This window comes from Pipistrellus hanaki, assembly GCF_964339955.1.
Source record: "Pipistrellus hanaki genome assembly, chromosome: 1".
Classification (NCBI taxonomy): Eukaryota; Metazoa; Chordata; class Mammalia; order Chiroptera; family Vespertilionidae; genus Pipistrellus; species Pipistrellus hanaki.
Window position 1 is genome coordinate 180,929,297 of NC_140503.1, and position 26,353 is coordinate 180,955,649.

At 33.2% G+C, this 26,353-nt stretch overlaps 1 protein-coding gene and 1 pseudogene across 3 annotated transcripts in view; one reads left to right on the forward strand and one right to left on the reverse strand.

Annotated features, from left to right (window-relative positions):
• Positions 1–26,052, forward strand: part of CHIC2 (cysteine rich hydrophobic domain 2) — a 46,316-nt gene extending 20,264 nt beyond the window's left edge. Inside the window, exons 2-6 of one of the 2 annotated variants that reach the window (XM_084900169.1) lie at positions 3,064–3,118; positions 3,269–3,340; positions 20,914–20,970; positions 21,134–21,193; positions 24,613–26,052. In XM_084900169.1, coding sequence (XP_084756295.1) covers positions 3,064–3,118; positions 3,269–3,340; positions 20,914–20,970; positions 21,134–21,193; positions 24,613–24,663 — 295 coding nt within the window. In that variant the 3' untranslated portion in view covers positions 24,664–26,052. Of the gene's footprint in view, positions 1–3,063; positions 3,119–3,268; positions 3,425–20,913; positions 20,971–21,133; positions 21,194–24,612 lie in introns of both variants that reach the window. The other variant, XM_084900168.1, reaches the window with a different exon arrangement.
• On the reverse strand, positions 8,372–9,246 carry LOC311625427 (small nuclear ribonucleoprotein-associated protein B-like; annotated as a pseudogene). The gene has a single exon. The product of its transcript is annotated as a small nuclear ribonucleoprotein-associated protein B-like (transcript).
• Positions 26,053–26,353: the final 301 nt, after the last annotated feature.

The following is a 26,353-nucleotide window of genomic DNA, read 5'->3' on the forward strand; positions in this document are numbered from 1 at the left end:
TTCAGAGGAAAATTAGAATTTTGAAAATTTGTACCTGCCACTGTAAGCTGGACAGCTTCCCAATATGTAAAGACCTTTCTGATGAGGTCAGTGATCATATTAATGAATGTGATGATTCTTATGTCATAAAATAAAGTATGTCAGCATTTGACAAATGAATGAAACTACAAAATCAGGTCTGGATAAAAAAATTCATTCAAAATATATGCCAATAGATTTTAAATTTTAGCAGAGTATTAAAAGTTCATGGATGGACTTTCAGTGTCCTTGCAAAACCATAAGAGACTGCCATCTATCAGGTTTTGGTGTAGTAAATATATTTTTCAATGACATATCTGGTGAGGCCCAATTTTCTTCATCAACATCAACCAAAAGAGCATATCACTGATTGAATGCAGAAAGAGATGTAAGAATCCAACTGTGTTCCATTGTCAGATGTTAAAAAGATATGTGAAAATGTCAGATACTTTTCTCACTAAAGATTTTTGTGTTGAAAAACAGGTATTTTGCATAAAAGTGCTATTTTTGTTGGCATATATATAAAATTTATAAATAAAATTTTAAAATGTTTTAGATGTCTTAATTCTAATGTCTAATCCAAAATATCGATAAATGTAAACCACATAAATTTGAAAGGTCATTGAGGTCCTCAAGAATTTAAAAAAGCAAAGAGGTACTGGCACCAAACATTTAAATACCCCTGCAGCAGAGTACTATATCTCAAATGGAGATGTGGAAAGGGTACCTGATTATCATTGCCCATTCTGCCTATAGTCATGAAGTATTTCACTTGAATATTCTCTTATTTAGAAATTTTTAAAAGGGAAAGCAAATTGCTGTTGGAATTTGTTGGGGAAACTCTAAGGCCACCAACAGCAGCATTTTCTTGACCGTTCTTTCAGATATTCTTTCTTTTTTTTCAATATATTTTTTACTGATTTTTTACAGAGAGGAAGGGAGAGAATAGAGTTAGAAACATCCATTAGCTACCTCTTTCACACCTCCTACTGGGGATGTGCCTGCAACCAAGGTACATGCCCTTGACAGGAATCGAACCTGGGATCTTTCAGTCCACAGGCCGATGTTCTAGCCACTGAGCCAAACCAGTTAGGACTCTTTCAGGTATTCTTGTTTAGCTGGTGGAAACACTAGCAAGGGAGTATGGAAAATTATCAGCACCAATTCCAAATTTCTGGTTTCTGGAAAAGCCGAACACTCCCTTCTAATGTGAATCATGTTACTGTTCATCTTTCTTAGGACATTACTTTGGGGGCGAGATGAAGGAAGGGAAGAATTACTATCTGTTTTTAAGATACAACTTAACAAAATGTGTGAGAAAAGGAACTGAGTGCCAAAAGAATGTTCTCGAAATTACCAGTTCTTAACTTGGAAAAATAACTACTAGCCTGGCTTAAAGCTCTGCTTGCAGGAACAGCAGGGCAGTTAGCTCATAGTGCTCCCTGGGCAAAGCATCAACATTCAGCCACTCATCCAATGAGGAAGTATCCAGGCTCTGGAAGGAAAGGAAATTAGGGTTTAAACTCATGGATTGCTCTCTCCAATTTAGCATATATCTAGCAAATTATAGGTATTCTCTGCTTTACAGGTAGGGAAGTCTAGATCATGATACAAACCACAGCCTGACCCACAGATGTTTTTTAATTGACTTGCACAGTGTTTTAGAGATGGGAAAGTGCATAGAAATCTGGTTTTCCACCTCCTCTAGGAAAAAGAAAATCATATAGTCTGTCAAAAGTGGGTCTGCCTTCTAGATGGACTGTAATCCGCTGGATCTGGTCTCTCTCCCTTTCCCCACCTCTCTTTTCCCCTCCCCACCGGTAGGCCCCATAATTCCTTAATGCCTTCACACAGCTCACCTTATTCATTTGATTTCCCTGTCCAGCTCTACTAGGTGGTTGAATAAGAAATTCCTAGTCTAGCCAACTGTTGAATACAGAATCTCAGGGGTTCCCTCTTACCAGCGTCAGCTACCCTGTTTACAGTATCATCTAAGAATTGTTAAGACAGTGAATCTTAAAGGTTCTCATCATAGGAAAAAAAATTTTTTTGTAACTATGTGAGGTGATAGACATTAACTAAATTCACTTGGCAATCATTTAATAATACACACATGTATCAAACCATTGTTGTACACCTTAAATATAATTTTATGTGTAAATTATCTCTCAATGAAACTAAAAGAATTTTGATTCTAGGGTCCAACAAAAATCATCATATTGAAGAATCTCAATATTTATTTCCAGGGTGATCTGCTATTGCCAATGTGTCTTAATATTTATTTTATTCTTATCTAATAACTTATGTGAAGAAGTAGTCAGGTGCCCAGTCAATTCTCATGATCTTTTCAGACATTTAAACACTTTAAGATAATAAAATATACTACTTGGGTTTCATTTCTTTGGGGGTATTGATAGCAAATGTCTTAAAATTTGAAAGCTTAAATAGCCAGGCAAGCTACCACATTGTTCCAGGTGTTTTTGCATTCTCTGGCTGTAATAGTATAGATCTCAGAAAGTGTTAACTAATCAGTTTGCATTTTTAGACATGTTTCTACTAATATTGAGTGTTAACAAATACTCTTGACCTAAAGAGTAATTAATAGAGATTTTAGCTTTGTTACTTGGTTGGAAGAACCTTCATAATTTTGACAAATTTGAACATCTGAACATTGTTTTGTTTTTTATTACATTTGTTTCGCAAAGATAACCCCAAACAAGTTATTCTCAGCCTCTTATTATACAAAAGTTTTGATTCATTTGCTTAAAATTGCTTGTTACATTTCATAAATTGCTGATTAGAATGTTTTTGTGTCTCAATCTTCCATGGCTATTCTGTATATGAAGCTTGGTTTATACTTTTCTGTCATTTAACCCAAGGAATCATTGGAAATTCTCTGTGGATTTTTTTTTAAAAGTTTTTTTTTGATTGGGGTGAAATTGGTTAATAAATTGGTTAATAAATTTACTTGATCCTTGATTAAGTTAAATGGTATATTTTGTGCAGCAATGACATGCAATAACATTTTTCTCCTTTTTAAAATAGATTTGGACTGAGCAACAAATTTGAATCAGAATTCCCTTCTTCATTAACTGGAAAAGTGAGTGTCTGTTATTTATTTATATATCATTTATACACCTCAAAATTAAAGTCTTTTTCTAACAAATTAGTAATAAGATTTATACTAATGATGCATGTTTATTGACATTAATTTTGCAGTGTTGTTATTTCTTAATTTTTTTTTCTCTAGGTAGCTCCTGAAGAATTTAAAGCCAGCATCAACAGAGTTAACAGTTGTCTTAAGAAGAACCTTCCTGTTAATGTACGTTGGCTACTTTGTGGCTGCCTTTGTTGCTGCTGCACATTAGGTTGCAGTATGTGGCCAGTTATTTGTCTCAGTAAAAGAGTAAGTTGAATTATATATTTTAATATAAATTTAGAAGTAGACAAGCAAGTCTTGCATTTATCTGTTTTTATTTTTTTGTATTGAATGAGTCATTCTATTCTGAATACTATATAAAAATAACCTGATTCAGTAGAGGAGTGATTAATTATGGTATGCTCACATGCTGTTAATATTAAATAGCCTTCTAAAATTACTTGAGAGCAGAGTAGAAAACACCATTCTGTGTATGTAGTATATGTTGATGATAGGATAATGATCTAAAATGCTGGATTCAACGGTACCACTTATCTCTGTGGCCTTAGGCATGTTTCTTAAACTCTTTAAATTCTTGTTGACATATCTGTAAAATGGAAATACTCATTTAAAGCAGGGTTGTTGTAAGAATGAAATAAAATAGTATTTTTAAAGCTCTTAGCTAAGTAGCTCAAAGAAAGAATCCAATATTGATTAGTAGCATTTTTATTAATATATAAGATACTTCCCATAAAAGAAATAAAATTATTACAATGCTTATTTATAATTGGTAAGATTATGGGGAATTCTGTTTTCTTTCTTTTATATTTTACAAGTTTCCTGTGATGAGTACATAATGATTCTGTAATCAGAAAATATTATCTAAGGTGTTGTAATTTGAGTGCTTATAATAAAATTTTCAAGATGTTGGTAGAGACATAAAAAACTGGTATCGATCGAATGTATTACATTTTTGTTAAAGATTTTTAAAATTGCGGTAATTATATGTATAAAAATGAAATACTGTTAAGTTGAAGTTGAATGAATGCAATTGTGTGGCTACATTTCATTTTGTCTTCAAATGATAGGAAATACAGAAAAGCAAATTCTGTTTGTCCCTTGATTTTTGTAATGAAATAAGATATATTTCTACTGAAAATATTTTTAAGCTAGTATTTTTTATTGATAAGAAGGAGATAATGTCTATTTTCTCCAGATCATCTTCAGACCGTAGAATTATTTGATTTTTAAACTTCTTAAATTTTTGGTTGTTATTGGACTCATAGTTGAATTTGTAGCTCTTGTAGTATAGATCCCCTCACTTTCAACTGTTTGGGTGTTTCTGTTGTTTAAATAACTACTATATGTTACTTGGTTTATACTTTTCTGTCATTTAACCCAAGGAATCATTGGAAATTCTCTGTGGGGTTTTTTTTTTTTTTTTAAGTTTTTTTTGATTGATTGGGGTGAAATTGGTTAATGAAATTTTATAGGTTTCAAGTGTACAATTCTATAATACATCATCTATATATTGTGTGTTCACCACCCAAAATCAAATTTTCTTCCATTATTATTTATCTCCCCCTTCATCCTCTTCTACTTCGCCCGTGAAGTCTCCTTTCCTTCTGGTAATCACCTTACTGTTGTCTGTGTCTATAAGTTGATTTTGTTGTTGTTTGTTTTTTGGTTTAATCTTTTCACTTTTTCACACAGCCCCCAACCCCACCCCTCTGACAACTGTCAATCTGTTCTCTGTTTCTACTTTGTTTGTTAATTTATTTTGTTCATTAGATTCCACATATAAGTGAAATAATGTGGTATTTATCTTTTTTGACTGACTTATTTCAATTAGCAAAATACTTTCCAGGTCCATTCATGCTGTCACAAAAGGTAAGATTTCCTTCCCTTTTATAGCTGAATGGCATTACATTGTGTAAATGTTCCATAGTTTTTTATTCACTCATCATTTGATATCCTCTGTTTTTCACTTTTTAAATGAGTAAACAAGATACTGCAATGTTTGCACAGTACAGGATTGAGAAGACAAAAAGTAAATTTCATATTCTCCACATGTTTTTAGCAACTTAAGATCATTTTTCAGATGTTTTCATTATACTTTTTTTTATTTGGGATTAAGGTAGATATTTTCAGGTTTTTCCCATTGTAGTTTCAGAAAGTATATTTAATTTGACATTTTAGTATTTAACTTAAGGTCTCTCTATATAGGTGGTTAGATGGAATGTTTATTTGATACATTTTTATATGGACTATACTATCTTTAAGCATAAACAGTTATGATTATTGTTTAAAAAAAACTATGCATTTCTCTGTTTTGGGTGTCAACTGTATAATCATGGAGTGGGTGACACTTGGTGCATGTATTAGAGAGGGATGCTTTGTAAGATAAGAGCAGAGTAATTTACAGCATGGATTTTTAACCTTTTTCCCCCCTGTTAATTCTCACCCAAGGATATTTTTTAGAAAAAATTAAAGGGAGGGAGGGAGGGAGAGGGGGGGACGACTGCTGATGTGAGAGAGTATTTTACAAGATTTAATGTATTTTAAAAGTATAAAATACATAGGATTCTAAAGAGAACCAATTACAAAACATACTAGTGACCTGGTGCACAGATTCATGCACAATGAAAGGAAATTAGTTAGAAGAAATATTTTAATATTGCTAATCACCCTTTTTTTATAATAGAAGTCTCATCCAAATTCACGATTGACAATGACAGATCAAAACACACGTGTGTGATTGGTACCAGTAAGGTATATATATGCTTAATTAGACCTGCTTTCTGATTTTTAAAAAAATATATTTTATTGATTTTACACAGAGAGGAATTGAGAGGGACAGAGAGTTAGAAACGTCGATGAGAGAGAAACACCGACCAGCTGCCTCTTGCACACCCCCCACTGGGGATGTGCCCGCAACCAAGGTACATACCCTTGACCGGAATCGAACCCGGGACCTTTCAGTCTGCAGGCCGACGCTCTATCCACTGAGCCAAACCAGTCCCGGCCCGTTTTCTGATTTAACTAAACTTTTTCCAGCCAGTGAAGCACCACAACTTCTCTTTCAGGTAATTGTCAGCAACACAGCAATAAATATCAACACAAACCAGATTATTATTGTAGATCACACAGGGAGAACAAAGGGTAAAATATTTAACTGCAGTTGTGTTTGACTATATTCTGTGCCGTGAGAAAACCTGCAGTCATTTTCAAGGTCCACCATTTCTTACTTCTTTTTAGCCAGGTCAAGTTTCTAAGCTTTCTAAATCTCCATTTTCTGGCAAATGAAAAAAGGATTTCACTGAGTCTCCCATCTACCTACTCCATGACTTCTGTGAAGATCAAATGAGATGAAGCACAGGAAAATGCTTCACAGACATTTGGTTAAAGTGTAAAATGTTTCCACCTGGCTATAAAGGAAGTTGTGTTCCTAGGATGAAGAAATTCTAAGGAGGCTAGTCACTAGGGAGAGGAAGCCTGGCATTGCTATGTGATGTCATTACCTGGCGCCCACATCCACCATTTCTGGGCTGGGCTGGGCTGTGAGCTGCATTTTGTGCCCTGTGGTTTTGGCAGTGTTGGCGGTGCTTTGGTGGGGTGTTGCTCCAGGGTGGTGGTGGGGCCTGGGTCCCACTTGGGGGAAGCAGAGTGTTACTTTGTTCGTGCTAGGTCCTTGGTGTCATTTCTCAGTAAATGGCCAGTGCGAGTCACAGCAGCTCCTGCATTGTCTTCCCCCTTGTGGTCAGTGTGAGTCATAGCGACTGGTTGGATAGTTGGACACTTGGCATATTAGCCATAGATATATATATATATATATATATATATATATATATATATATATATATATATATATATATATATATATAAAAATAAAATCATTAAAGTACAAAACCCCTCAACTATATGATTTTCAAATGTTTCTTTATTAGTGTATAAAAAAATCAGAAAACAGGAAACAATAGAGAAAATCAGGACTAAAGCAAATAATCCACTCATATCATTTCTATTCAACATTTACTGGAAATCCTACCCAATGAAAAACAGATTAAAAGAAATAATGATATGCAGATCACAAACCAAGAAATAAAACTGTCACTGTTTTCTGACAACATGGTTATCTCTGTAGAAAATCCCATAAAAATCTACAGAAAAACCATTCCTGGGATTTAAAAATGTGAATTTAAACAATAGAAAATAAAACATTTTAAAAATAGCATTAACAGTAGCACCAAACACAAAGGAATATATGCATTTAAAACTAACAAAATATGTGCATAATCTGTATGGTATGCAAAAACTATAAAACAATGATAAAAAAAAAGTAAAAGATGTAAGTAAATGGAGAGGTATGCCTTAACACATTTTTTATGTATTAAGTTTTGTTTTATGTCTTTGAATACAATATATCTTGATAATAACATCTTTAAAAGTTATATATATATATATATATATATATATATATATATATATTTAGTGCCTTTATTAAGGTATAATTGGCATATAGTAAACTGCACATATTTAAAGTGTATCATTGGTAAGTTTGGTCACATGTTAATACATACATGTATATATCAAGACAGTGAACCTGTTTAATACATTTAAAAGTGTCCTTATTTCTCTTTGTAATCCCCTTGTTTTTTCTAGGCAACTGCTGATCTGCTTTCTGGCACTTAAGATTAATTTGCATTTTCTAGAATTCTGTGTAAATGTGTGCTTTTTTGTCCTTTATTCATAATTATTTTGAGGTTCATCCATATTGTTGGATTTATAGTTTATTCCCTTTAAATGTTGAATAATACTCTATTGCATTGATATACCACATTTGAAGGACATTCGTGTTATTTACATTCACAGTGTTGTGCAACTGTTATCTCGTTCTAAAACAATTCCATCAATCCAAACTAAAACCCCTTACCCATTAGTTTCTTTTTATTATCCTCTCCCTCCAGCCCCTAGCTATCACTAATCTATATTCAGACTTATTTACCTAGTTTGGATATTTTATTTTATTTATTTTTATCCTATTAAGAGTTTATTAAGAAATTTTGTTTCATAGGCCACACAGAAATTAAAAAAAAAAACCTATGTACAGGCTTTCCGGAAACAGGCAGGGAGCTGAGGAGAGCCTTGGTGGGTGCATTCCTGAGGTAGGGGGCCCTGTAAGGGAAACCAGACAATCTGGTCAGACTCCAAGTACAATAGCATAACAAACAAACAGGTCTGTGGTAGTGTGGCCTTGGTGAACCGGGACCATGCCTCTGTGGAGCTACTTTTGTACTAACTCTGTGGCAAGGATCAAAGGCCTCACATTTCTGAAGGGGGTATGCCCATTGGAGTTCCTCGTTCGAGGGGATCTCCATTGGGGGACCCACGGCAGGCCTCATACCAGAGGTGAGCCCAGCATGCCTGGAGGGGGTGCCCCTCTACCATTGGTTGGGGAGGACCTCCATGGCTCGGTGGGTACTGGGTTGGGGCCCCTGTAATACTAACTGTAGCAGCAGCAGCAGCTGCAACAGTGCCTCTTGCTTGTGGGGTCATCACCTGTTGGGATGGTCCACCAACCCCACAAACTGGGGCATGGGAACACCAGCTGGGATTCCTCTGCCAGCAGCCCTGCTGATTTCCGGGACCCCAGCAGCTCTAGCATGTGGCACTCGGGCAATGCCAGTATCTTTGGGAGGAGGTCCCTCTACTATCATTGATACCAGGTTCTCCCCTCGAAGTAGCACCAGCCTGAGGACTAGCTTCTCTTCTCTTTCAGCTTGTTTTGAGTTCTTTGGCTTGATCTTCTTGAATTCATTACAATCACATAGGATCAAATTCATATGCTTGTCGAAAGCCTTGAAGGTGCCAATGCATATACGACCATCTTGCAGGATGAACCTCATTCTGTAATTGATGTGCTGCAGCATCTTGCTGCTCTTGCCCACAGTCATGGTGGCGGTTCGGATGGCTTCAATTCCCACCAGATTTGCCTGTGCCAAGGCCTGGCCCTTCTGTAGTTCGCTTTTAGCCACTACTACCAGCTGGATATTTTATATAAATGGAGCCATACATTATATACCTTTTGTGTCTGGCTTCTTTCATTTTGCATAATGTTTTTGAGGTTCATCCATGTTGTAGCATGTGTCAATACTTCATTATTTTTTATGGCTGAATAATATTCCACTCTATGGATATACTATAGTTTGTTTATTTATTCATCCATTAATGGGCTGTTTCCATCCAAAGGCTTACTATTGCTATGAACATGGATGAATATATATTCATTTGATATTTGTTTTCAGTTCTTTGGGGTATATACCTAAGAGTGTGGGGTTATAAGTGTATAGAGGATGGGTTAAAAGTAGGTTGTTTGTATGGGAAATAATACAATAATTAAAAAGTAATAATACGAGCCGAAACTGGTTTGGCTCAGTGGATAGAGCGTCGGCCTGCGGACTGAAAGGTCCCAGGTTCGATTCCAGTCAGGGGCACGTACCTTGGTTGCGGGCACATCCCCAGTGGGAGGTGTGCAAGAGGCAGCTGGTTGATGTTTCTCTCTCATCGACGTTTCTAACTCTATCCCTCTCAATTCCTCTCTGTGTAAAATCAATAAAATATATATTTTTTAAAAAAGTGATAATCAAAAAGTAATAATACGAGAATAACTTCTGTGTTTTTCATACTCAGAACTGTAAACCTACTTTTGCTCCACCCTGTATTGAACTTTTTGAGGAGCCAGAGCCGTGTTTAGTGTAGGGCTAGTTATTGCCTATTAATAGGCAAGACCCTCCTGGATAGTGTAGTCAGTGGCTTGTGAATTACAATGTTTTGTAGTCTGGCTGATGGAAAGAGGCATTGTGCCAGATCTTTGTGAGCTTTGGGAACTGTTTCTCCAATTCTTCCTAGTAGTTCTTTGCTCCACCTCTGGTAGTTTCCTTATTTGCATGTGCTGCTCAGTATTCACTGAAATATTCAGTAGGGACTTTGTTCAGATCTTTGGAGTTCTTTATCTTTTTAGCACTCTCTTTTCTAGTGATCTGTTCTATGGCTGCTAGCTGCCTTGGTCTCCCTAGACTCTCAGCTGGCTTCTTAACTCAGGAAATCTCCAGGCTTTGTCAGTTCTCCATTCACTGCCACCTGGAGCTCTCTTACATCAATAAGCTTAGGAATCGTAGGGCCCATCTGACTTGTTTCTCGTTTCTCAGGAATCATTCTCTTTCATTTCCCATTGTACATTGTCTTGAAAACAGTTTCATATATTTCAGGCTAGAGGTAAAGCTATTGCTTTATCTTTACTGAAAAGGAGAGTTTGAATATCTTTTTTGTTTTTTAATAGAAGTATTCTTGACATATAAGTACTATACTAGGTGATAAGAATAGAAAGATGTATATTAATACTCTACTTAAAGAACATCTAGTCTTTGGATAATTGGTAGGTAAGTACAGAGATAGTTTAAGTATGTAAGTACTTCTAATATTTTTCATGAAGCTCTAATATCAGAAGACAATAAATATGTGTCCTTAGGGTTTAGAAATATGAACTGGCCACCTATATCCACAAAATATATTTGAAGTCTTCTATTATATTTCAAACACCCATTTGAAATTTCAATTGTATTATATTGCATATATTTGCTTTAATAGAAACTTTAAAATGAATAAAGTTGATACTCTTGGAAAATAAGGATATTTGTCTTAAGAAATTGCTGGTTTTAACTGCCTTTTTAAATGTAATTTTATTTGTTCAACAACTGGTTCTTTTATTTAAAAAATATATATATATTTTTATTGATTTCAGAGAGGAAGGGAGAGGGAGAGATAGAAACATCAGTGATAAGAGAGAACAATCAGTTGGCTGCTTCCTGCATATCTCCTACTGGGGATCGAGCCCATAACCTGGCATGTGCCATTGACCAGAATCGAACCTAGACCATTCAGTCTGCAGACTGATGCTTTATCCACTGAGCCAAACTGGCAAGCTGGCTGCTATTTCTTTATGCTGCTAGTGTGCCATTTGCTGAAAGTTACTTACTCATTAATTAACTCATATTTCTGAACCTGCACTGTGAGACTCGGTACTGTTTTAGATGCCATTTATATGACAAATGCTGTTTAGAAGTTATAAGGTTCCTCTTGTGGACATAAAAAGATAAAAAGCAAAGAGATAATTACAAATAGTGGTACTTGGGAGACAATAAAACAGGAAATCTCAGCCTTTTAGTAGGTTCTTTGTAAGAGCCTGAGGAGCTTACAAGTGAGTAAAATGCTTCATTAAATAGATTTTGACATTTATTTTTAAAAACTTTTGTTTATATTTTGCTTCTTAATTGTGTCCTAATTATAGTATTGTAGTTTAAAAAATTGATGTCCAAGTAAGTGAACTCTCTCTAACTTGTACGTATCTGCTTTCAGCCTGACTCATATTTTGAGGAAACAAGTGTCATAATTTTACTATATGATGTGTAACAGTATTTTGTTTTATTTTGTTTTCTATCCGAAAGTAACTATTAGTTTTAGTCTTCTGAGATTTTGCATATAAATATTATATCCGAACATTAGTGACTTTATAGACTTTGTTTATGTATGCTCTTAGCCATATCCCTTCTGACTGAAGAACCCTAAATTTTAGACTTTATACACCAACTTCTTAGTCGTGTTTTTCTCCATTTTTAGTGCTTTAATCTCTCTTTTGCATATGAATAGTGTCGTGTGACTTTCTAAAAGTGCTCTGTAAGGACTTTTTAATAAATAGTGTATATTTCTATTCCCATTCACTTAGGTATAGGGAAGTACAGTCTAGAGAAGGAAGTAGGCTGCAACATGTGGTAGCTGGGACCTGTACTTTGGTGCTAGAAAGAACTGGTTTGGAAAGAAGCGCTTTTCTGAGTGACTAATTTATCAGTTCACTCTCTGTAAACATCAGTTTTTACTTCTCTAAAAGATGTCTGATAACCAGAGGTATATATTTCATTTTAAAGAATACTTTAAGCTTGAATTTTAGAAAACTGACATATAAATGAAATAAATTACACTGACAATTTGCTTTTAATTGGAAAAAAAATGTTACTAAATTCTCATCATGAAAAAAGATATTCAAAAGAGTGTAAACTTTGAGTCTTAAATGTTCAGAGATGGCTGACACTGGGACTTTAAATTTGTGTTAGACTCATTTGAAAATGTGTTTTTCCAAGAGCTAGCTGAAATTTAATTCTGTCTAAATATTTAGAAGATAGTATTAGTTTAGTGGTTTGTAGAAAGCTTTGCCTAGCTTCTTCAGTGTCCATTCTGTTGTTAATCCAATGAATTCTTAGTTTCAGATATGTATTTTTCAGTTTCATTTAATACTCTATATTTGAGTCTAATATATAGAATCACATTCTCTTCTGAAATGGTTTTCACTCACTTTATTCTGAAATAAAATTCTGTTCCCTCTATTTTATTGAACACGTTAATCATAGTTAACTTGACAATCAAGGGTCTCATCTTTTCTGTATTAGGGAGATAGTGTGAGGGAAATGGTCACTTTGGTGTAATAAAAGATTGAGCTAGGTTGTACTAGGTTGCAAGTTTTAGTAATATTCAGTTCACCTCTATCCTAAAACTTGTATCCTTAGCATATTTTGAGTTTGGGATTTTAGCCTTTCATTCCATGCAGGTTCATTGTCTTGAGTGGGGAGACCAGTCATGTATTTGATGCCTATCCTTACCCCTGACTCCCCATGTAAACAGAATTTTGTCTCTTAAGCAGTGGTAGACTGTGACTTATTTTTCTCGGCCTTTCAGGCTTGGCCTCCCAACCCTTCTATGCTGCCCCAGAACTCAGTAATGTCTCTAGAGAAAATTGGTCTGCATTTAAGAGCACAACTAATTTCTAATCCATTGAGCCAGCCTGTACAGCCTGTTAGCCTGTTAGCCGAAAAAAATTTATTTTTACAGTACATTTTGTTTTACAAATTTTAGAGCAAGTTTGATTGTTCAAGCACTACAGCTTAGTGGCTTAACATACCTTGCATGTCATACACATGTTATTCAACGAATTACAAATTCTTGGCTCTGTAGTATAATGGAATGAGTATGATGCTGAAGGCCATACCATCCTGGTTTTAAATCTTAGTTCCACTATTTCGTAGTTTAGCTTTAAGTTTCTTACCCCTTTAACTGTAATTTCCATATGTAAAAAGAAAGTTAACAAGCTGCCTTAATAAGTTTGTTGTGAAGATTAAGTAAGGTAATAAAAGAAAGACACCTTCCTAGCATGGAATCAAACCAAAAGTGAAGATCAACAGATACTATTCCTTACCCATTTTTGTTTCTCCAGTTGTCCATTATAATTAGTTGGTAGGTAATCCCCTTCTCCCCCACTTGTTGATCCTGATCAAGTGATTCTTCCTTGTATGATCATACAGTTTTTCAAAATCCCTGATAGTAATATTTTTTGTGTTATCTAAAATTCATTTGTCTTATGTACAGTTTTTCTAATTTTTTGCTATCAATAGAAGGTCAGTTTTAGTTTTTTGAGATGTTAACAGTATTTTCTGAAATTTTATCAGAGGTGAGTGGGCTAACCCCCTTAAAATTTTGTGCAACATTTTATATTTGTGTGTATGTGCCTTTTGTCATTTGTAAAGTACTCACAGTAATCTAGAAAGGTTAAGAACTACTACCCATAACCTCTTTATGAAATTGTATTTAAGTATACTTTTGTCTTTAAGATTAGTTCCTATAAATCACTGCTCAGAGGATTTTTTATATGCAAAAGGCTTGCAGATATTTGACTAATATTCATCTAAAACTATTTTAATAAACAGTACTAAGAGGGTTGTTCTAATTATATTTTGGTGGATGTTTTAGTGTATCTAGGATATTTAAAAGTTAGTTATAGCCTGGTGGTTGTGGCTCAGTGGTTGTGGCATTGGCCTATGAACCAGGAGATCACCATTTGATTCCTGGTCAATGCAAATGCCCGGGTTGGGGGCTCAATTCCCAATAGGGGGCGTGTAGGAGGCAACCATTCAATGATTCTCTTTCATCATTGTCATTGATGTTTCTATTTCTCCCTCTCCCTTCCTCTCTGAAATCAATAAAAAATATATATTCAAAAGTTAATGTTTACATAAAAATTTTAAAAGAAGCTTTTTTTAAACTTTATTTTTTATTGTTGACACTATTACAGATATCCCCATTTTCCTGCCCTTTGCTCATCCTCTCTCTGCCCCTGCCGCCTCTTCCGTCTGACCGTCACCACACTGCTGTCTGTGTCTGTGGGTTATGCCTATATGCTCTTGACTAATCCCTTCACTTTCTTTCAGCACATAAAATTTTTTTAAAAGAGCCTTTTTTTAAAATTACTATAGCTTTACTTTTTTATTTATCCTTTAAATTAAATTTATTGAGGTGACATTATTTAATAAGACCATATTGGTTTCAAGTGATACATGGATCTGTATATCGTATTGTCTGCCCATCACCCAAAGTAAAATCACCTGTTACCATATATTTGGCCTCCTTTATACTTTATTGCCCCACCTTACCCCATCCCCTTTCCTCGTAACAGTCATACTGTTGTCTACGTTTATGAGTTTCTGTTTATATGAATGAAATCAAGTAGTTCTTAGCTTTGTCTGACTGACTTATTTCGTTTAGCATAATATTCTCAAGGTTCATCCATGTTATCATAAATGGCAGTATTTTATATTTTCTTATGGCTGAGTAGTATTCCATAGTATATATGTAACCCCACCTTCTCTATCCAATCCTCTATTGTTGGATACTTTGGTGTTCTCCATGTCTTGGCCACTAAGAGTAATACTGCAATGAACATAGGGTGCATGTATCTTTGTGAATAAATGTTTTGGGGTTTTTCAGGTAGATACCCAGAGGAGGGATTCCTAGGTCATATGGTAACTCTATTCTTAGTTTTTTGAGGAACCGCCATACTATTTTCCATAGTGGCTATACCAGTTTATATTCCCACCAGCAGCAAATGAGAATTCCTCTTTCCCCATAATCTCTCCAACACTTGTTATTACCTGCCTTGTTGATAATAGCCATTTTATCTCATTGTACTTTAAATTTTAAATTTGCATTGATTCTTAGAGTGAGAGGAAGGGGTATGGGGAGAGAGGAACATTGATGTGAGAGGAAGAATGGCTGTCTCCTGCATGCTCCACACCAAAGATTGAGCCCTCAACCTGGGCATGTGCCCTGACCAGGAATGGAACCAACAACCTTTTGATGCACAAGGCTGGTGCCCAACTAACTGTGAAGCACACCAGCTAGGGCTCACTGTAGATTTGATTTGAATTTCCTTAATAGCTAGTAAAGTTAAGCATCTTTTCATACATCTGTTGGCCATTTGTATGTCTGTTCAGATCCTCTGCCCATTTTTTAATTGGATTGTTTGTTTGGTGTTAGTTGTATGAGTTCTTTATATATTTTGGATATTAACCCTTGTTGGAGCTGTTGTTTGCAAATATCTCACATTTGGTTGGCTGCCTTTTTGTTTTGTACCTTTCTTTTGCCATGCAGAAGATTTTTAGTTGGATGCAGTCCCATTTTACTTTTGCCTTTAATTTCCTTGTTTTGGGGGTCAAATTCATAAAATGTTTCCTACGTCCAAGTCCATAAATTTAGTACCTATGCTTTCCTGTTGTGTAATTTATTGTTTCAGATTTTATAGTTAGATCTTTGATTCATTTTGAATTAATCTTTATACATGGGACAAACTAATTTAGTTTCATTCTTTGCATGTGGGTTTCCAATTTTCCCATTACCATTTATTGAAGAGACCTTCTTTTCTCCATTGTGTGTTTTTGGCTCCCAAAAGGAGCGTTTAAGTACAAGGAAATTAGATTTTTTTTTGAGAAATCTGACCATATTCTAGTTTATCTTTTTAGTGAGTCCAGATTTTTCATGTATTATGATACTGAGATAAGCAGTTTAATTTTGTTCATATCACTGCAATATAAGATTTCTATTAATCCAGAACAAATAGGTGAATCAAGTAATTTTCTCTTAAGTTAAAATAACTTATTTAAAAATTTAGATGGTTTTCTTCTAATGACTTATAGTTAACCTTTTTTAACTTAGGTTGGTAATTTGAATTTGTACAGATGTCAAAATATAAGTGTAGTTCTTAAAAATGCTGAAAAGTTAAAAAATAAAATTATGAGTACATTCAAAGCATTATTCTTATGAAAGCTTAATGCATTATAATTTGGGAGTGTAAAATTAAAACCAGTTTTAAATAAGAAATTGGCTTTAAAATTGTACTTTGACATTCTGTGATATTATGAATAAGTACTATTCAAATAAATTTCAAATTCAAATAGTTTAACCTTTATAGTAATTAGTGAGATATTTTATTTATACATTTTGTTAACATATATTGGCATATTTCTGTCCTAAAACCTGATTATAATGCTATCTTAAGGGGGGGAATTTCAGAGAAATTTTGTTACAGCTTCCACATTTTCCCCCCTTTGGCTTTAAGTACTTTAAGATCCATGAGATTCCCATTGATTTTATTAGCAACTTTAGAAAATCATGTCTTTGAAAAACCACTTTTTCAAACGATTGAATATAAATAAATGAACTATACTGTAAGAACTTTATTAGTGGTAATAAAGTAGGGAAGTAATATATTCAAAATTTTAAAAAGACTTCTTGCTTCCCTGAAAGACTTATTTATATCTAATTGCACATAATTTATGTAATAATTTATTTCTCAGAAAGTTATGAGATGTAGAATTTACAAAAATGCTTCTTCATAGTGAGATAAATTTTCATTTTCAGAAAACCCTTATTTTCTATTGTAACTTACTCTTTCTAAATGAATATGTATTTGACAAGTTTAAGCTTACTTTATAGGGTCTTTGGAAGTTGATAAAATTAATTGTTGATTATTATTTGTGATTAGCTATTTTGTGATTTATAGGCCATTTATTTCTTTTGTAGTTTTCATGTTTTGACGTATGTTTTAATTTTAAAAGAATCAAAGGCAATAGAAATTGAAACCAAAATTACTATCCTTCTGTTGCTACTATTTGCTATTCAAATTAAATCTATTTAATAAATAAATCTATTGAATAATTGAAATGATGTTTGAATCTTGGTTAATTTTTACTTTAAAATTGTTTAATGGCTATGCTAGAATTAGTTCACCAGTGAGAAAAATATGATTAGCAAGGTGTTGAAATAAGGAAATATGTGAAAAAGTTTAAAGTGAGCTCTGTGATGAGAGAGATGGCTTTAAAATTGTACTTTGACATCCTCTTCCAGACCAGGTTAGTGATGTATTATGTCATTCATAAAAAACTTGTTTTGCTTGCATGTTGTGAGTTGGTGGTCTTGGCCCTTTTAATTAAGGGCAATAATTCATGATAAAATGAGATTTTTTTTGTTGATCATCTGATGCAGAAGGAGTGAGAATTCATTGGTTAAGAACCACTAACCTGTCCTCTCACCCCTAGGGTGTGAGCACTGAAAAGGATTAAGGCCCACTGTAGGGAAGCTTGCACTGAAGCCTGCACTGCCCTTTCCTCTGTTCTTTCAATTAAATAGAAGATTTTTAGTTCCCATGACTATCAATCTGGTGCTTTTCACAAGCACCAAATTCTTTTTAAGAAATTAAGATAACTTATTTTTAGAAATCACTGGCCTAGAATACCGAAAAAAAAATTTTTTTTTATATGTCATGTTGGCAGATTCAAAACATAGTATTTTTTTCTAATGAATATTAGTTTGTTTTAATTTATGTTGAATTTAGTGGTCGATAAAATTTTTAAAAATCAAGGACAGGTTTTTATATGCTTAGGTTTGCTTACTTAATAGTAATTATAGAGTTTGGCAGTGTTGAATCATACATTTTATTAGAAATAATATCTGGCAACCATGTGGACAGAATACTGCAATTATAGGTGCTTTTTTTTCATGCTCAAAGGCCTTTAAATAGCTCTTATAAATGCTGAAGTGTCATATTTATATTTAGTATTTGCCAAATTGGTATTGTGTTTAATCTTAAAAATATATTTTGATTTTGTTAATTAAAAATAATTGCAGAATATTTAACATTCTCAATAGTTAAAGTTTTTTTTTTTCCCCATTTAATTTGAGCTTTTGTTGTTACTAACAAATAATTTGTGGCACAGTTTCTTTCTTTCTTTTTTCTTTTTCTTTTTCTTTTTCTTTTTCTGATAGAATCTATATACTTGTCACCTTAGTGTGCTGGAAATGTTCCACTCCTATCAAGGGTTTCTTTCTGGTTTTGTATGTTCTCACCTGCTCCTCCCTGTAAATCATGGAAATGTCAAGTGTAATGATTAATTAAGCTGCACGTGCAAGTACTCTTTTTTTCACCTGTCAAGCAGGAAAGAGGTCTTACAGCAAGATTAGATGGTGCTAATTCACAGCTTTTACTTTAGACTGTCAAGTGTGTAGAAATATTTAATATTTAGATGCCTATCCAGAATATGCCATAGCAGGGTTTGTTTGGTTTAGAATTCTTAAATATTGTAAGATGCAATTATTATACCAAACCTATTATTAAATCATTAAACTAATTAGAGGCAAAGAGTATATTCAGAATTCCTTGTAAATATTTTGGAATTTAGGATTCATACTTTATACTTACCTTTTATTCAGATGCTGCTAGTTGATTTAAATTACTTAAAGTAAATATTTAAAAAGTTTTAAATTGTGTGTGTGTGTATGTATATGATAATATACATCATGAAATTCATTCACAGTGAGGTTCTTTCTCATTATAATATAACATGGGTTTAAATTTATGATGAAAAGATGATAGTGGGAACTATACATTTTTTCTTTGAGTAGTGAAGTTTTGCAGAATGTAATTTTAAGCTTTTAATTTTTATACTTTAATATTAAACAAGACTTGGAAATCTTGTTCTTCCCACCCTAGTTCTTTCACCCCCAGCCCCAATTCTTAAACCATCATTAAAAGGAAAACCTCAAATTGTATAGTAATCTTAATCTATTATTAAAAGGTCCTAGAAAGGAAGATTACAAGGTAGATTCAGGTCTTGAATCGGTTTTGCCATTGGTTTAGCAGCGGGTGGGCAGGCAGATGCCTGCTCAGAGTAGAACCTATTGCCATTTTTCACCATTGATAGAGTAGCCTTTCAGAGTCAATGAGCTCTGTCAATGTGAGCTTGTCAAGGCTACAACTTCATAGACCTGAGAGGCGGTTTGAGAGGTCAGCCCTTTTCAGGTTTGCTGTGATGCAAATGAACTTTAATGCTTAAACAACTATTGGAATTTTTATGTCTGCTCCTTGTTCTTTTTTCTTCACAAAGTCATTGACGAGACATTCAGTGCTTTTTAAATTGGAAGTTGCATTGTGCTAAAGACCTAGTACAGATTTACGGAGGGCTGAAAGCAGTTAGATCATGTTCTTTTCATGGTGCGATTAGAATCAAATCGATTTCCCTACAGCCTTCAGCATTCAGATGGCAATTTTAACAAAGCTTGGGGGCTAGACAAGGGACAAAACGACTGAACTGAATGTTAATTACACTCTGCAGCCTTATTTTCTTTTGATTTGGGGCTGACTGGCAACTAAATTAACAAAAAGTGTGACCATAACTGCTGCCCTATTTTCATTTAAAAGGAGAGCTGCCTCTAAAAGGCTATCTTTACAAAGAAACAAGTGAGGTCTGCTGATCATTGTTAGCAAGGGCACTATTTTCCCTTTAAAATTCTTGCCCCCCAAAAGTGTTAAAAAGAATAATGTAATAAATTGGTCATTGTTGTATTATTATCCAAAGAGTTAGTTGGTTTTCTGATTTTTATGACATATACTTGGAAAATGTAAGCCGGTAGTGATAATTCACTGATAGTTATGAAATATAATTGGCACCTTGTGCCTGTGGTGTGTCTTTAGCATGTTCAACATGCTGTAAGGTAATATGGTAAGTAGTTAATAGTAGATACTATTTTCTTATGTAACATTTGACTATTGAAAACCAGCTTGATCCTACAGTTTCCCACCTACCTCATCCTTGCCTGATATGCAATTTTTCACAATTTGATTACTAGTACTTATTTAGTTGTGCCACATTAATAGTGTTAGATGCTTCTTTCCTTCCCTTGTGAGGAAGCTGTAGCTGTACCAAGTTGCATTGATTCTTGTGGAAACACTGTCCTTTTTGCACCTGCAGCTGTGTCAGTCTCATCCTAACACCTGGCACCATGAATTATCCTTTCCTTTATTCTAACTCCCAAGCAAGAAACATGTCATGCTGCATACATGTCACAAACATTAAGTAATCTTAAACATAAATTTCGCAGTTAATTTCTTTAACAATAGTGTTGATTAAGAGTTTGATTTTGTTATCATTCTTGTGGATTTAAATACAGTTTTGCTCCTGTTTTAATACCTAATACTTACATACTATTTCAGTATTGCAAATCTATTTTTGAACTAAATGGGAATTTAAATTTATATCATTTGGTAGATAACTAGCTTTTTAGACTTTGATAGTTTTAAATCAGAGGTTAGTAAGTTTGAAATAGCAAAAAAAAGGAATCAATGCTAAAAACAAAACGAAGCCTATCTTTATTAGAGTACTATTTGTATTTAGATTACTATTTAATGCTAGACTGTTGATAGTGTTATAGGCCACCCTATATTCAGTCACTGTCTTATACCTCTCTTCTCACACAAAAAGCAGCTGCAAAACAGTTTTTCTAAAACCAGTCAAGAGTAAACTTTTTTCTCATTTGTCTTCCAGACACGAAGATCGATTGAGAAGTTATTAGAATGGGAAAACAATAGGTTATACCACAAGGTGAGTACCACAGGGAGCAGCTTCGTACTGTTGGGGTCTGAATTGCACAGTATGGAAACAGATGCTTTTGTTGAACTAAAAATATGAAAGGTGGACAAATGGGTTAGTCTGTTTGCTGCAATAAACTAGAGCTCATTTTTCTTCTTTTACTCTCCTTGTCTAGCTGTGCTTGCACTGGAGACTGAGCAAAAGGAAATGTGAAACGAATAACATGATGGAATATGTAAGTTAAAGGGCTGTTTTGTGAGTTTCTCTATTAAATGATCATTTATTTTGCTTCTGATCTTATTCTTTCCATGATTATTAATCAGCAAAGGTGTCAGGAGCTTAATCTCCTGAGTGCAAGGATTTTCTACGGTTCACAGATGCATGGTTTCATGTGCAAGACTGATTTATAAAGTTATGAATGACTTGAAAACAAGGCTTCACTGTGTTCTGAAAAATAATAAATTAATTGCCAAGATAAAATAGCCTGAACATGTGTTGATGGAGTGTGAAATTTTAGGTGCTGTATAAAGAATAACCACAACTTTGGTTACGCAGCAAGTCAGATATGGCTTTTTTATATAATGCTAATCAAGTTTCCAAGTGTGGAAGAAAACCTTTCAGCCAAGCCATTGGAGCTTAAGAAACCTTTAGCCTTTATAAATTTTAACTACCCATACCTCAGTGGCCTTTAAAGGATCTTTTAAAGTGTTATTAGAATATTGTTTTATAAAAATTGTCCTTAAAGTATGTAGGAGTTGGGATTTTGCCTGACCTTTATTTATTCTTTAAAAGATAATCCAAGTTGGCACATGTATATAATGAAGTTAAGAACTTATTCAGTATGATATTTAATCTACCAACTCTTTCATTTACTTGAACAATTTCTCTCCTTTTGAAAAATTCAGAATTACGAATTTTTTTTTTTTTTTGCTTTGAGCTTGGGTATTTTATTATAAATATGAAAAGTTATTATATTACTTAAAAAACATCTAAGGAAGAATTGATTGTTGAAATTAAAGTTATCGTCTTTGTGAAGTGCCTAGCTCATCATTTTTGACGAATTCTATTTGATACAGTTAAGTTATCAGAGATTGTGTGTGTGTGTATAAAAGATTGATTAAAACAGTGCTTAAATAGTTGGTAATTGTCATAAAATCATTTTGATCTATAGTATTTACCCTTTCTTTCATTATCATACAGTCAAATCCCATTTCTAGCCTTGAACATAAAAGATGTCTTAAAATACATTTTTTTCATAGAATAGGTCTATATTCAGTGAACCAAATAATTTAAAATTTATCATTATCTTTTATATAAAATCTGTTACTTTATACTGATGAGAAAGATACTTGATACTTTATAACAATAAAACATTCAAATAACTGTTTTTAGATTGACTTATGAAAATGCTAGTCTTGTATTTTCATCAGAGATAGTTTGTGTGTTTTGGTGGGAGGGATGGATATGTAAGAAATTTAAAGCACTTTGTGGGGGGAAAAAAAAAAAGCTCTATTTATAAACTCAACCACTAAGATTAAAAAACTGAGGCTTTTAAAATTTATATTTGCACATTTCTAAATTTATATTGGAAAGAAAAACAAAAGTTATTTCCAATGCAATTATTTCCAGATAGAACTATAGGAATGTTATTCATTCATAAAATATATTTCTTATATTCATCTTTGTTTTATATTTTTTGAACTAAAAATAAAATCTAATCTTTCAAAACATCATGAGCTGTGTGCTTTGTTTGTAAAATAATTTCCTTTACTTTTTTATGAGTTTGTAGATAATTAAACTCTACTATTAAAACCATTGTATTTTCCATACCATCATAGAAGATATTCAGAAGAGTAATAAAATTGTTAAAAAATTATATTTTTTCTAAGCATTTCAATGTATTTATATTTGTGGTAGTTGAATGGGAGAATAGTATAATTGCAAAAACTTTCTAACAAATAATTTTTAAAACTTAAGATAACAAATAATCTAGTAAGGAGAGAGGGCTTCTTATCTAATGAATTGGGTATTCTTATCATGTATTTTTCTTTGACTGAACTTTTCTTAAACTTACAAATATTTCACTTGTTAAAGGAAATATTTCTCCTTGATTATATTTTGAATATTGGAGATATTCTAGAAAAATACCAACTTGATACCAATTTTTCTTTTATACTGATGTGGTAGAGCAGTATGATTTAGAAGGAATGCAACAAAGTGGCTAATTTCTGTACATTATATTCTTTAAAAAGTAATAATGCAATTATGGCCAAAGATAGCATTTATTTTCCATTCTGTCATATACACTGTAAAATGTAATGCCTACATTCAGGAGCTGAAACTGTGTAGACTGCTTGATTGAGGACACATTTGAAATATAGAAGTATTTATTGAATATTGACTTATAAGTAGTTTAAACATTTAATCATCAATTTTTAGAGACAGTTTCTGAAAAAGAAAATAAGTTCACTAAACTTGGAAATATTCAAATCAAATAATTTTTTTGTTAGCATGTATTCTATACCATAGTTGCAAAAGGGAAATAATCGATTGGAATTTAAGACAGTTCAAGTTTGGAATACAAATTAGTTCTAGTCTTTCTGTGTTAATGTGTTCTCTCTTTGTTGATTTTCCTTTAGTTTTTGTTTTTGTTTTTTTTTAATATATATTTATTGCTTTCAGAGAGGAAGGGAGAGAGAGATAGAAACATCAATGATGAGAGAGAAAAATTGTGCCTCCTCCACAACCCCTCCTGGGGATCAAGGCATGTGCCCTTGACTGGAATCGAACCTGGGACCTTAAGTCTGCAGGCCTACTCTCTATCCACTGAGCCACACCGGCTAGGGTTCCTTATGTTTTTTTGTTTGTTTATCTGATTTTTTGTAAAAGATCCTTTGGAACAAATCTCAACCTTTAATTTTGTTAAGAAGAAAAGGACTTTTAAAAAGTTATGAGAGGCCGAAACCAGTTTGACTCAGTGGTAGAGCGTCGGTCTGCGGACTAAAAGGTCCCGGGTTCGATTCCAGTCAAGGGCATGTACGTGGGTTGCGGGCACATCCCCGGTCGGGGGTGTGCAAGAGGCAGCTGGTCGATGTTTCTCTCTCATCGACGTTTCTAGCTCTCTATCTCTCTCCCTTCCTCTCTGTAAAAAATCAATAAAATATATTAAAAAAATAAAACAAAAAGTTACAAGAGAAGGGATCAATACCCTTTATATAGAGATCACATATCTTGCTAGAGTAAAATGAGAGCAACCTTAGAACCCACGGACCCATAGAATTGGGTTAGTTGAAGGTGGAAACTGCAGCCACAGAGTATAGTAGAAAAAGGCAAAACTTTGCAGTTAATGACCTTTGTTCAAATAGTGACTTAACATCTATAGTGTTACCCTTCTCAGATCATCAGTTTCCTCATCTGTAAAATGAGGATGATGTTTGCCTCATAAGAAAAGTTGTTTGGATTAAATAAATCCAGATAGTATGAAACACTTATAATTATTCTTAGTAAGTGCTAATTCTGTTTTCTCCTTTATTCATGCATGTATTCTGTGTGTCACTACCCAAATTGTTTTAAATATTGGAATGTAACTAAAGTTTTATTAAGATGAAAATCTATTTAAGTAGCTTAAAAACTTTTTCTTTTCTCCTTCTACAGGTCATCCTCATAGAATTTTTACCAAAGACACCAATTTTTCGACCAGATTAGCATTTACTTTATTTATAGAGACTTTCCAAGTATGTTGTCTTTCCAATGGTGCCTTGCTTGGTGCTCTTCTGGTGGTGACATAACATTGGTTCTACAGAATCGTGTGGTGTTTTTTTCTTTTTTTTTTCTTCTTCTTTTTTTTTTTTTTTTAAATAACCGCATGTTCTAAGTGTGCATTTTTGTCCAACTTTGCAACAGTTATTTCATACAGATGTTTAATACTTAAGTTATTGTGCTCTTTTCTGTTATGTATTCTGATTTTCAAGGTTACTTTTTTGTATTATCAAAAAAAAAAAAAATACATTTGAACTTAGCATAAAAAATGGCCAGCCTTTTTTATTTTATCACCAAGATATACACAGTCTTTTATTTATTAATTCCTTAATATAGAGAAACACTTTTGTAAGGCTCTACTCATCATTTATAGCAAGCACACTCTTCGTATTATTTTTCACCCCTTTTAAATTTAACATAGTTATTCTTTTAAAATAGTAAGTTTTCTTTAATAGCTTTTTGGAATTTAACATATCCTTACTCATCCAATTCCTAATGCTCTGTTTACAGCGGAAATATCTGTAACATTATGAAGACCTATAAAAAAGTTTTGAAAGGATTTCTGGTTTCAAAGGTAGCAAGGCAGAATTAAATTATTTTTTATTAGAATAGACAAATCAGTGAATGGTATGCATGCATCTAATGGTTACTAGAGCTCAGGATCATAAAATTTTAATATCATTACAATCTGTGTATATTTTTTGTCAAAATGATAATGCCTTATTTGGGTTATTTTTTATTGTTTATCAAATCTTATATACAAAAGTATGGAAATACTCCTTTAAAAAGTTTCTAAGGAAAATATTTCTCCTAATCTAACACAGTTGTAGAATGGATATATGTTTCTAAAAAGTTTTGAAAGAAAGTAAAAATTTTAGAATTGAAAATAAACTGGTGTTTAATACCCCATTGATATTTAGAACAGACTATTACTAAAAAATGGAAAGCATATTTAGTACTGTTTTTATCTACTAGTTTGCTTTTGGTCCAGTTATGTGTTGTTTTTTTTTGAGAAGGTGACATTTAAGTTTAAATCAGATGAGCTTATTTCTTTTACATATATCCAAACATACATTTCCCCCCCTCTTTTTGGTTGTACATATGTCCATGCATTTTAAAGCTTTCTGAATGGCCTATATGTAAATTTTTGTTTTTATAAACCTGAAATTATAAAAATTTTGATGTGTGTCAAGAACTTGTTCCATACAGCTGTGGTATCGAGCAATAATGTGAATAACTTTTGAAATTATATAAACTGTGCTTAATAATTTGTATTAAGAATTGGTACCACTATACCTTTTTTCCTTGTATTAAATTTTTTAAATACCAGTTTCATTAATTTATATACCTGTATTTTTTAAAAAATATTTCTTTGTACTTCTCCAAAGTACTGTAATTCTGTATGAATTTGAATAGTTGAATGTCAGTATTATATATCCTATATCGGACATTAGGAACTATCTTAAAAACTAGGATTTTTTTTTTTTTTTTTTGTATCAGAATTATTTCTTTCCCTTGCCCCCTAAAATACTTAACAAGTTAAACTTATAAAACATTTTTCTTCTGAAGAGGTCTAAGTAGAAAGAATCTAAACACTTCTCACTTCATTTACCTTATGTCTAGGGTGTTGCCTGAC